The sequence below is a fragment of a genome, unplaced genomic scaffold, assembly GCF_019419815.1.
Source record: "Pyrus x bretschneideri cultivar Hongxiangsu unplaced genomic scaffold, Pyrus_bretschneideri_v1 Contig7, whole genome shotgun sequence".
Classification (NCBI taxonomy): domain Eukaryota; kingdom Viridiplantae; phylum Streptophyta; class Magnoliopsida; order Rosales; family Rosaceae; genus Pyrus; species Pyrus x bretschneideri.
In genome coordinates, this window is record NW_025999809.1 from 10,957,094 (window position 1) to 10,969,620 (window position 12,527).

Consider the following 12,527-nt stretch of genomic DNA (forward strand, 5'->3'; position numbering starts at 1 on the left):
ATATATATATATATTATGAATTAAAATATTTTAATGTTTGAAATGGAGGGGCTATTGTTGGTTGGAATGACGATCCTGAGAATCTTCAAATCGTGTACGTTTATCGTACATCGTGCGGTTAGATATTATTTTAAATAATTTTATTTAAAATTAAATATGAATAGTATTCGACGAAAATTGATCGCATGATGTACGATAAACGGATACAATTTGAGAATTCTCAGGATCCTCGTTATGTTGGCTGGTGAGGTTATAATCCAGGTCACATGACATGGTTGACTTTGGGGTAGTTTGTGGTCCACGTCACAAAGAATCGAAGACCATAATGAACTTAAGAACGCCTGCCTTCAATTCAATCTCCATCGCCATTCATTTCATGGGGTCCTTGGCATACAAATCAGATAATGATAAACAACCAAAGAACATGGTTATTTGCGTCGGATCTTTTCCAAAGAATCGGATTCGGTTTAGTGATACCTTTCTTCCCGTTAATTAGTTCTTATTAAAACCTCTTTACGTTTACTAAAGCATGAGTATTGAAATTATCTTATTTCTTGACTCCTCTGCGTTTACTACTTAAAATTTAAAAATCAAGAATCAGATCAATTAGGTGGTACTAGTTGATCCCGAACCATGACTTTCCCGGTTCCAAGTAAACATGTTGTCAAGTCGTTCGTGGAAACAATCTCTTTGCAAAAAAAAAACAAAAACAACAAAGGATAAGACCGCATATGATAGAGGTCCCCCCCCCTCCCCCACAACAACCAAAAAAAACCAGAAGGAACCCTTGCAAAAGCAAGGAGCCTTATTGGTTTGGGATTGTCCTTTTAAACGGCAATCCATTAACCAGAGAGACAACTGAATTTCTATAAACAAGTGCAAAAGAATGGAGATAAGTGTATGATGCCGTTCCGTACAAAAATATATATAACTCAACCAAAAATTACAGGTTTTTATTAAATAAGATGGACAAAAAATAATTAAATCGTTTACCTATTGCTCAAGGGGCATCCACTCTAGTTCTAAATCTATTTCTCCACACTCAACATTCTGGAGCTTCAAAGACACCTCCTGTTTTACCTTCCCGTCGACAATGTTAACAGTGCTATCGTCTATGAGTGCATTGTCGTGCGACTTCAGCCATTTCCCGATTTGCATGTTCCCAAACATTCCTGCATCCCCGAATGCCATCGCAGATGTTATCAATGGCTGAAGATCAACCTCTGCTTCTCCCATTATGTCATCAGCCGAGAACGTGTCGTGATCAAACACCTGCTGCAATGTGACAAGCAGGAGGATTTCCGTAAAATACTTCCCATGTAATACATAAAGGGTTCTGTTTAGACCAGAGGCAGAGGCTAATCTGCGATCCGTGTATACCACAATTTACAGGTGAAAAAAGGATAAAAGGAAAACCTTTCGGAAGCAATCAGATTGCATCAAAGTTTTCCTTGTCATCAACACAAATTTTGTTATCACATTTAACATAGGAATAGCGGGAGGCTGACGTGACTGCTTTCGGTGAGTATGGAAGAATGAGAACAAGAATGGCTATTCTACCATGAACGGCTAAGCAAGTTGTAGAAACATATAGCAACCTAGGTTTAATTTGTGTGTGTGTGTGTGTAGAGAGAGAGAGAGAGAGAGAGAGAGAGAGCGTTATCCACGTACGAGTACAAAGAGAAGGCAGAGTAAAACATGACATCAAAAACAAAATGTTTGCAAAGATGAAGAGGAAAAAAGGCATAGATATGCGTACCAACTGTAAAGCTCCAAATCGCTCAGGTACAGACAGCATGAGTTCCTCATTCCAGACGGGATTCAAGTTACTCTTTATTACAGTCGTTCGAAGAGTCTACATTATCACCAACATTGTCATCATCAAATAAAGAAATGTCAGTCTTAAGTGAATAGAAATTCAAATTCTCTTATTAACATATTAGTTCGCAATCTATAAGTAGGCTAATACGCTTAATCAAATCTAGCCGTTCACATGTGTCAACAACCTTGTTCTTACCCCCATGTTCAAAAATTAAAGATGAACTCTCTCTCTCTCTCCCCCCGATCCCCTCTTTTCGTCCCTCCAAACCCTGTTTTTCTCTCTCTAATATCTCTCCTGGGGATATTTTGGATGTTCACTTTGACATGAAGCTCAAATAAAAGAAGGTAACCAGGAGGCTAGGAAGTAAAGGGATCTCATAAATTCTACATGCTTCTGCGTATCAAGCAGATTCTGTAGTTTCAATACCAAGGGAAAAGAAAATTGAAGAATTATTAACCTGCTTCCCAAGAGTCAGGATGACATAAGGATCGCTTGTCATCATATCTCGAATGGCTAAATTTGTGCCTCTAATCACCTTAACCTTCAATAAACCAATAAATTCTACCATGCCTTCCTGCTGCATATTTCAAGAATGGAACAAAGTTATATTTTAATACTCAAACTACATAATTGAAAGGCAGACATAAGGCGTGACAATATTTACCGATTTCTGTGAAGAATTTGAACGGAAACTATCGATAATCTTTCGAGAAAAACTATTTGATTGGAGAGTGCTCTGGAGAGAGTTCTTTCTAGAAGGACCTGAGTTAATCCGCAAGCTAGGTTTCAGAAACTCTTGAAGCTCATACTTTGACCTACATGAATACGTGACTACTTTAAACATCTGAAAAATAACCCAACAATTGAATCTGCTCCATGGTAGATTCTAGAATTCTATATCATAACTAACCGGATGAATTTTGAACGTTCCTCATGTCCGGCATCTGGTCCAGGCTTTGAAAGTCCCTCAGGAATAAAAGCCTCGTAAATTGAATTAGCAGAAGAGTTTCCTCCAACTTCTATCATTGCATCAATTTCATCATCAGACCATTCATCCAGGGTCACTGACAAAACCTGAACATTTCCAATTCATGTTGTTTAAGACAAATATATAATTGTAATAATGCACACGACTGGAGACATCACATCAGCATATAGAAAACATAAAATAATAATGAATATTGATCAATTAAGCAACAATTGACAGATCACCGAGCAAGCCTGAAATAGTTCTACCATGCCTGTCATCCTAGAAACGAAAGAAGGAAGCCAAAGAGAGGTTTTTTTGGTAAAAGGACTGAAATAAACTTTCCCAGTTTCCTTGCATTGCAACTCAAACAACCAAGGATGAACAATCAAATGAACTTCCTTGATGAAAGCAGATTGGGATCAATCAGTTATTTCGTTCACCGAGTTACAAGTTCCCTTTTGGTCAGTGGATTTTGTATCGTTAATTTTGTTTGTTTAAATTTAGTTATATAACAATCCTGCAAACAAAACTCCAAAGTATGAGTGTCCCTAGCTAGTTTCATGGTTTCAACTGGCAAATTGTTTCCATTATAAAAATTTAAATTGGATGCATCTAGCAATCAGGAGCGGTTACCTTTGATATATGAGTACCAAGACTCCTGTGCACACCACAACATTTTAAGCATATAAAAACTCCAATGTTTGCTGACCTGCAAATGCAGTTACGAACAGGATACCTTCCAAGTCAGAAGGATATAGGATGGAAAGTAAACTGTCCTAAGAATATACATTTATTTTCAAACGTCCTGAAACATGTGTATCCGAATTTGGGATGTCAACTAATAGCTTTACACGACACCGTCATCGTTAAGCTCTGAAGCTTACTCACGAAACAAGCATGTCTCAAATTGACTTGGTGCCATACAAAAACCGATACAAAGTTGTATCAATGGGAAAAAACTTACGCCCATTTAGGATCAGGAGCACTACAATCAGCACAATTGCGATTATCTTTTTGCACCAATAAATCTTTTAATCTTCTTTTACCTGCATTGAATTGAACATGCATGTCATTCAGCTTCTAGATTAAAGTAAGAAGGCAAAAAGACACTTTCTTTTTTTATGCCAAACATGTACAGATTTAGTTCTATAAACCACAGTAAGAAAAGTTGTACAGTCCAGTGACTAGTACACAAACAACAGAAAGTCCCTTTCCTTAACCCCAGTATTATATGTAATTATGGTGCATAATTCATAATACCTAAAAATCACAGTTTATAAGACCCTATTCATAATATATTTCTCTTGTTTGAATCAAGTTTTACAAGCATACCTGAGGCAGGCCTCCCAAGATCCATTGGACGGTGATTCATTGCTCCGTTAGTAAATTACGATCATGCACTGGGTGAAGCCTGTTCTTTTCAAGTAATCAGGACACAGTGACCTGAAAAAGAAAAGTAAAACAATCAACCTGAGCAAAAGCGTTGCAGAAACGAAACAACACCACCCAATTGAATGCTTCAAAGTTTGTTCTTCTTTAGCATAAAGTACCCAAACAAGCTAATCTTGTAGAGCTCAAATTAAGCAAATTCCCCCGCATATATGCGCAAAAATTAGTTTGAAACCAATGAAATTCCCAGTGCCACTGAGAATCTGCAATAATCGTTGACGGGTTTTTACCATCATTCAAAGTTGAAGGCAGTCCAGTAATCGAAACATCCACATCAAATTCATAGTAAATTAATGAACAACATACTATTTCGCTTGGCTACAAAAACTTCATAAATGGATGGAATACGTCAAATTATTTATTTTTTGTTGATTTTTTCAGGTTCCAAACGGATGAAAGCTCCAATCAAATGCAACAAAATGAAAAAAATGATTACAAGAAACAAAACCCAAATCAACAACGAATTGGTAATTAATTAATAATTATAAATGATGGGTTCATTCAAAACTGTTAGAGCATGCAATTAAAAGCGGAAACTTGGTCCAAATCAAAGGTTCCAAATCCATCTAAATCATTCACATATAACCAGAAAAAGAAAATGACAGAAACCAATCATCCAAAAAATAAAAAACTAACCTGACAAATAAAAATATGGAGATTGAGTGAAAGATTGAGGAGAAAGATAGCAAATTTACCAGTGGATTGAAGAAATGGGAAATGCCCCTTTTAGAATGATTGATTCTTCAGAGAGAGGGAGAAAGGGAGGGAGAAAGGGAGGAGGAGGATTGTTGAAACAAGTACAACTGTGTTTTTGGTTTTATTTTTATTTTATTGTATTTTATTTTGTTTTTCTATTTGTTGAATATATTATATTAATTATTTTAAATTGTAAGATAAGAGGAGGAGGAATGAATAATGAAATGAGAATACTTTTCGAATTCTTTTTGTGAGAATTCGAAAATTCTCCGATCATATCCGCGCAATGAATCAATAATGGTCCAAGGAGGATGTGAGCAGTATAAATAATTGGCTTCCCTAAAATAACTAGCACACTTCTGCTCTGCTGCTTCCAACTTCCAACATGGCAGTTGGCTGGCAGTTGGGCAAATGTTCATTTATTAATGTATGTTTTTGTAGAGTTATAACGTTTGTATCTTAAATAATTAATTGTTAAGGGGGACGAACATTAGTGGGGGATTGAACCTGTATCATGGTGGATAGATATATTTTTTCTTAATTAATAGAAAAAATATATATATCTAATTATAATTTGTCAGGTTTTTTATTTAAGAACAATATTTATTTTGTCACTAGCATTATGATTCAATAGTATTATTCTCCATCTACAGGGGTTGAGCTACATGTAAACTGAAGGTAGTCATGACCCTTCAGCTCTGCCACTGCTTATAGTGGTAGGTTTCACTTTCAACTCCCGTGAATAATGAATTTGAAATCCAACAAGTGAAAAATAAATCAAAGACAAATTAATTATGTTGGCGACAAAAACAATTCACTACTTGCACGCATCGAAAGTATTTAGACAATTACTTCTGCAATGGGTAAGTAGTAATAAAAACGAAGTTTGTTACTTTGGTCCCAAAATAATTCAATTTCATTTGATTCTAGGAATATTCCCCCAATGTCAATATCTAGGTTTGAATATCTAATATATTTCACTTGGCCGGTCATCCAGATTTAAATTTTTTTTTTTTTTAATTTTTGAACAATTTTTTAATTTTTTTAATTTTAAGTATTTAGGTTTGAGTCATTGCCTTTCTAGAAATAGTTGTAAATGATTGACATTCTTCTAATTTAAATTTCATGAGTCATAACCAGTAATTTTTTTTTTTTTCTCCCTTTATTTAAGCAAATAAAATGTCAATGTTTAAATATTAAACCTGATTTAATCATGAATTAGCATTGAAAAAGCAGCCGTGTGGAGTGTGGACACAATGCCAATTGTACATGAATTCCAACCTGACAGTTGTCTCTGTTGACAAAGTTTACAGTACATGATGTTTGCATGACATCATGACAATTTTTTTTTTTTTTAACAATCAATATTACTAAGGGAAAAATGTTAGCTTAGCTTTACAATGGGGCTAGCAATAATATGGTTCAAATTCACCTTTGGCGAGAATCGAATCTAAGATCTCTCACTTGCAAGTGAAGAAAAATATCACTAGATTATAGTACCAAATGCCATCACGACAATTGACACAACAAAATGTAAAGCCATGAATAAGAATCATGCCAAACGTCAATCAATGGAGTCGACTAACAACTTACATAACACGAGTACACCATTATCGTAATATATCATGCCAATGATATAAAGACATGTTTTCATCCAGATAACATTGTATCATCGATGCAAAACGTCACGATAGCAATGTTCCTATATCATGTAAGATATTATCGTCATCTTGAGACAACTGAAATTTTGACAGGATAAAAAGACAACCACAAAATTTGTGAGAGATTCTTTGTGTTCCGGCGTTATATAGGGCAACAGGCACATGGGGTGAGACCAGACGAGCGAGCGGTGAGAGCAAACACAGAAGTAGGGTGTTTCGCTAGCAGTCGGGCGGCTACATGGCCTGGACGTAAGGTTAAAGATGAACCACCACTCACTCACCCAAAGAAAAGAGATGATGAAATATCAGTCAACAATTAAAGCGTTTCTCTGTTTCTGTAGCTAAACAGGAAATCTCAATGGCTAATGCAATCAAAGGCAGAGGTACAACGGAAGCATTTATGCGACCGCAATGCTTGGCCACTTTCAATTCAAGAGTGTCATTTAACAAGTAAACGACGTTAGAATCACCTAACCTCAAACGTGATTCAGGAATCGAATAAATCATCCAGCGAACGTTGACAGGACAATTGGACAGCTACAGATCATACGAGAGTAGACAACCTTTCTGATTGTTACATTTATAAATGCTTAAAATACTAAACAGCAGGCAGAAGATAAAACATCAATCGACAATAAAAAGGGTTTCTCAAAATGGTTCAGCCAAGATGATAGCTTGCCTTGTCTAAAGAGTAAAGATACAGATGAATGCTATTGTTGCTCAGGTTCCTTAGCTAAAGCTGATAAATGGGCAACTTACAAAGCAAAAAGAAACCGAAAATTTTACCTAGCATAAGATGCTTGAGAGCATTTCCTCGAGAAAGAGACACAAATCAGTTCTGAAACAATGCATCATCAGTAGACTTCCACATGCCATTGCTTGTTCTTTTTCAGCTGTGAAAGCTTCTCCTCCCAGCTCTCCCCTCTTTCAACCGCAACCCTCTTCAAGGTTTCTTGAATCCCAGGCATCATTCCCTTGAGCCCGCAGAAGTATATGTGGGCCCCGTTGTCCAATAGCTTAAAGATCTCGTCACTGTACTCCTCGATTTTATCCTGAACATACATCTTCCCTCCTCTCTGGTTCTTCTGTTCTCTGCTAAGTGCTATGTCGTACCGGAAATTATCGGGGTAGTCCTTGAGATACTTGGTGAATTCTTCATCATATAGGAGACTATCAGTGTTGGCCACACCAAGGAATAGCCATGCAAGGCCGCCAAACTTGAATTTGGGAACAGATTCCATGAACATGCGACGGAGGTAACCTCTGTACGGGGCAATACCAGTGCCAGTGGCAATCATAATGTGGGTGGCATTTGGGTTGTCTTCAGGCAAAAGCATGATCTTGCCAGCAGGCCCTGCCATGTTATAAGTTGAATTAAGTACAAGATAAGGAATGCATCTTAACTACCAGCAAGTGCCAAATCCATAAAATGAAAAGGATGGACCAATAAAAATGTCTGACAGTTCTTTAAAAATTAGGCTCCTACCTGTGATCTTAATTTTATCACCAGGTTTGGAGTTGCATAAAAAGTTGCTGCATACACCATTCTTGGAAGGATCCTCCTTTCCTGTCTCAGGATCGTAATAGACAGCACGACGAACACACAAACTAGTTGTCTTGCCATCAAAATAGTCTCCATACCTTGTGGATGCAATTGAGTAAAGGCGAACATTGTGCGGAGCCCCAGGTTTCTTTGGGTTTTCCCCCTGTCATGCAAGTAAATAAATAAGGTACTGCAAATGAGGCGTTTGGAGTGCAGATGGATCTAATAGCATGACAGAAACATGATTTAAAACTATGCGGTTTAACTGAAGAGATAGACCCAACATCAAATGGGGATGAAAACAATTATAACATAATCCTCTTAATTTTCAAATCATAGATGCACCAAAAATAATCTCTTAATCACGATTAGTTCAAAAAGACAACCTGAGTGAACTTTCTCAACGAATTTTCTAGGCCAAAAATCATGCAATTATTGATGAAAACATAAACACTATGCAACGAGTTATTTACCGGAGGAATGACACCATAACTTTGCCCTTCCCAGTAAGGCACATTACCACCATGATCAATCACAATATGGCAAGTCTCTCCAGGAGCATTTGGGCCGACAATCCTCTCAACAGAAAGAATGGTTGCAGTATACGGTTCCTTAGGTTTGTATGTATTTAATGGGGGCTCATTAGCATCCTCAAGTTGTAGAGGAGCTACATTAACTTTAGGCGCACTTGCTTGTTGCACTGACATGCATAGAATGCGCTGATTTCTCAGCTGTCCCCTCTTCGTTTTGAAGTCCAAAGGTAAAATAGGAGGCCATGATTTATCATTAAAGTTAACACTTCGTGCCTGCAGCCAAATTATAAGCAGTTTCAGTGAAAAATCGACAACTATCGACGACCATTGCAGAACATCAAGATCACATTTGAATTCAATAGCTAAAGCTGGTTTGTTTGTACTTTTGAAACTAAATTATTAATATACAATGCACACCAAGATTCATAACACTCCTCAAAAAGGCGAATTAGACAAACTAAACAGTAATTTTTTTCCTATCAGCTTCATCCATGAAAAGTGCTCCTAAGGTCGAGCGGAGAACCCAAGAAATGCTATAAACCAAAGCTAAAAATAAACAAACAAACAAACACAACTTTACGAAATTAACACCACCAAAAACAAAAATCACACCTTGAACCCAGATCTTCGGAGGGAGAAATCACTTCCAAGCGGAACAGTCACAGTCAGTGAACCCTGCAAACAAAGCAATCAAAACCCAATTACAAACACAGCATATCTAATCAAATATCTGCTATTTATCCAATTGGGTAATCACAAAACGACCAATGACTCAATTTTTCTTGCATTTTCTCGGGAAACAAACAGGAATCAGAAAAGGGGCCCGGGGATTACCTGAGAGAGAGCCAAATGAGACATGATTGGATGATCGAGGGTGGTATGAATGAATTGAGAGGGCTTCTGGTGGTATGAGGGCCGAGGAGTTAATATAGGTGATGGGGGAGTTGGATCATGCAGGAGAATCACAAGCAGAAGAGTCGTTGAGAAAAAATGGGGAGAAAGGTGATCCTTCCGAGAGTCCCAAAGGTCGGGTTTTTGCTTTGCCTTTGGCTCCTCGGGCTCTCTCTCTCCACTGCGATGCTTCACTCGACCTGACGACTTGAAATAATTTATTACGATGATCCGTGGCAAGTTCGCATTGGCTATGGTCCACTTTTGTTTTATTACCAACTATGCAAACTCCTAACTTTTTTTTTTGAAAAATTAGAATTTCCTACAATTTTCTAATACTCTTCAGGTTAAACATTAGTTCTATTTTGAAATTTGATTAAGACGCCTAAACAATAGTTATGTTACCATTTTTATATTTATTTAGATTACATGTAATTATTGTGTTTTGTTAATTTAAAATGTTAATTATTAAATTCCATATATATAGGTTGATAAATTTCTGTACGTAGACTTTTTTTTTTTTTAGGAAGCCAGTTTCTTCTCCCACGTTTTAGCCATATGGTTTCTTTTCCCACCTTAGAATTCTATGATCCTTATTTTTTAATTTTGAATGGACTTATCCATTTCAATTAGTGGTTGTTTTCACTATTTTATATTGATATCATGTGAGATAATTAGACGTATTCTCTATTTTCAGAGGCTTGAGGCTGGTACGTTCAGATAATATATTTAAACGTACCGAATACGTGCCAAGAATATATACAAAGTAACGTACCAAATACATACAAAAAAAATATGAATATACCAAATACGTACCAAGAAGATATATAAAGTAATGTACCAAATATGTACCAAGGAGAAATATATGTTTAATCAAGAGGAAATATATGTACCAAATATGTTTTTTTCTAAAATAAATATAAACATACCAAATACGTACAAAAAAGAAAACAAACATACCAAATATGTACCAATAAGATATATTAAGTAACGTATCAAATATGTACCAAGAAGAAATCAACGTTTCATGTGTAATTTGAAAGACTTTTTATTAAAATTGAATACTGCAATCTAAGGAGTTTTGAGATATTATCTAAGAAATTAAAAGGTATATTAAATATAATGGCAAGTCGCATTTATGTGTATTTTGAAAGACTTTTTATTGGAATTAAATTCTACAATATTTATCAACAAGATTTTAGGAGTTTTGATGTATTATCTAGGATTAAAAGGTATATTTATATAATGGCAAGTTGGGTAATTTAAATTATAAAAAAGGCTACTTCTAATCCATTTGGCATCTAAATTGTAGGAAGATGTTTAATCAAAACTCTAAAAGGTATAAATGTTTAATCTCAAAATTTTAAAACCATCTGTATCAAACCCCCCCCCCTTTTTTTCAGGTGGTGTTAGTAACACACTAACTTTTACTTTTCATACGCCGTTCTCCATTTTTAACCGTTAGATTGAATAAATTAAAGAAGATTAATATATAAAAATTAATAAGAAAATGTGAGAGATAAAAATGATGTGTGAACCCTACAAAATTTGGTTTCGGAAAAACTGGATCATTTTTATGAGAAAATTAGAGCATCATTCTATGAATATGATCGAATTATAGCTTCTGTTCATGAAGTAGGATAATAAGTTTAAATTCAGGATTTGAAATTCTTCAATATACTATGACAAAATTCCATCAAATTGGTATACGAATTTTCACAAAGTGAAGCATTGGTCATTCAAGCCAACTCCTTGAGAATTTCTGGTAATACTTACCGCATGAAATGCACATGAGCCCGAAGGACTAAGTTGAAGGATTACACATATGCCCTTTTTAAGTAAAGGTGTGTCTCTAAATCAGTGTTAGACTAATTAAGTAGCGCGTCGATTGAATATTTTAAAATTGACATAATGCATCGTGTTTAGTCATTTCAAATATCTCTGTGTTAATTTTTTGCAATGCAATGTTGTTTGATATTGATTCTTTAGCTATGCATTTTGATTTTGTTAAGTTTGGGTTCGTTCCACGAGAAGGTAACTTGGCTGCTTCGTTTGCTACTAAGCTTGATGGTGAGTTCCTTTGTGATGAGATTGTCCAGAATTTCTTATTAAATATTCTCGCGGCTGATGAAACCTTGTCATTTGATTTTAATAAATTTCTATCTATTTGAGAAAAGAAAAATTGTAGTATATTCCTAATTAATTTATCTTAATTAAGATGTATATTGGATTTTTCGTTCAAATAAGAATCTAATAGTTATGAAATACTACAACCTAATAATATTTTTTTATTTATAAATATAGAATACCCTCGTAGATAAAGAATTCAATATTATATTTTATGACAAATTTATATTGTGCTTAGCTCAAATTTCCACAAATAATATTGTTATATTAAAAGGGAAAAAATCCACACCAAAGTGCAGGCCAAGGCCCATATACCACATACAAAAAGGCTAAGAGAGAAGCAGGAAGCCCATAACTAGGGGACTGGAGTTTGGAGGATTTTGTGGATGGAGTTTTAACGAAACAGTTTCGGTATTGTTCATTTTTAACTTTTTATGATACTATTCACTACACCTTTATTTTTCATTTTTCATTAAAACTAAAGTTTTTTTAAACTTTTCGTTAATTTTCCTTTTTGTAGAAGACTCCAGATATCCAGCCAAAATTGCATTATATGACCTTCGAATAAGACTCATCAAATCTTCAATACAAGCCTAAATGAGCAATCTCAATACATTTTGTTTCATATGAAAAATAGGTGTGCAGAAATCATTCAGTTTAATTTTTTTTTAAACTAGTTGATGCAATTTTCTTTTTTATAAGTGATAGCATTATCGAGTTAAATAATTAGTTGTTTGGAGGCAAGGGAATCGGTAGAGATTGAATCTACACTAGAGTGCATAGACATGATTGGTTTCCACTACTATAGTAAAACGTCATCCGCAAGTGATACAAT

At 35.3% G+C, this 12,527-nt stretch overlaps 2 protein-coding genes across 3 annotated transcripts; both read right to left on the minus strand.

Moving 5' to 3' along the window:
- Positions 1–926: 926 nt before the first annotated feature.
- On the minus strand, positions 927–5,244 carry LOC103936296 (ADP-ribosylation factor GTPase-activating protein AGD12). 2 transcript variants are annotated; one of them, XM_009346135.3, is made up of 9 exons: positions 4,878–5,244; positions 4,125–4,235; positions 3,757–3,838; positions 3,426–3,501; positions 2,733–2,896; positions 2,487–2,637; positions 2,280–2,399; positions 1,760–1,855; positions 927–1,275 (listed from the first exon to the last, which is right to left on the minus strand). In XM_009346135.3, exons 2-9 carry the CDS (start codon positions 4,162–4,164, stop codon positions 994–996), a joined length of 1,011 nt encoding a protein of 336 aa, XP_009344410.2. In that variant the 5' UTR covers positions 4,165–4,235; positions 4,878–5,244; the 3' UTR covers positions 927–993. The 2 variants fall into 2 exon arrangements, with proteins under 2 accessions (XP_009344410.2, XP_009344408.2); XM_009346133.3 differs by having other exon boundaries at positions 4,937–5,243.
- Positions 5,245–7,153: 1,909 nt separating this feature from the next.
- Positions 7,154–9,749, minus strand: LOC103936295 (ferredoxin--NADP reductase, root isozyme, chloroplastic). Its single transcript, XM_009346132.3, has 5 exons — positions 9,509–9,749; positions 9,287–9,349; positions 8,615–8,947; positions 8,085–8,304; positions 7,154–7,952 (listed from the first exon to the last, which is right to left on the minus strand). The coding sequence occupies exons 1-5, from the start codon at positions 9,530–9,532 to the stop codon at positions 7,453–7,455; spliced, it is 1,140 nt and encodes a 379-aa protein (XP_009344407.2). The 5' UTR covers positions 9,533–9,749; the 3' UTR covers positions 7,154–7,452.
- Between the last annotated feature and the right edge of the window lie 2,778 nt (positions 9,750–12,527).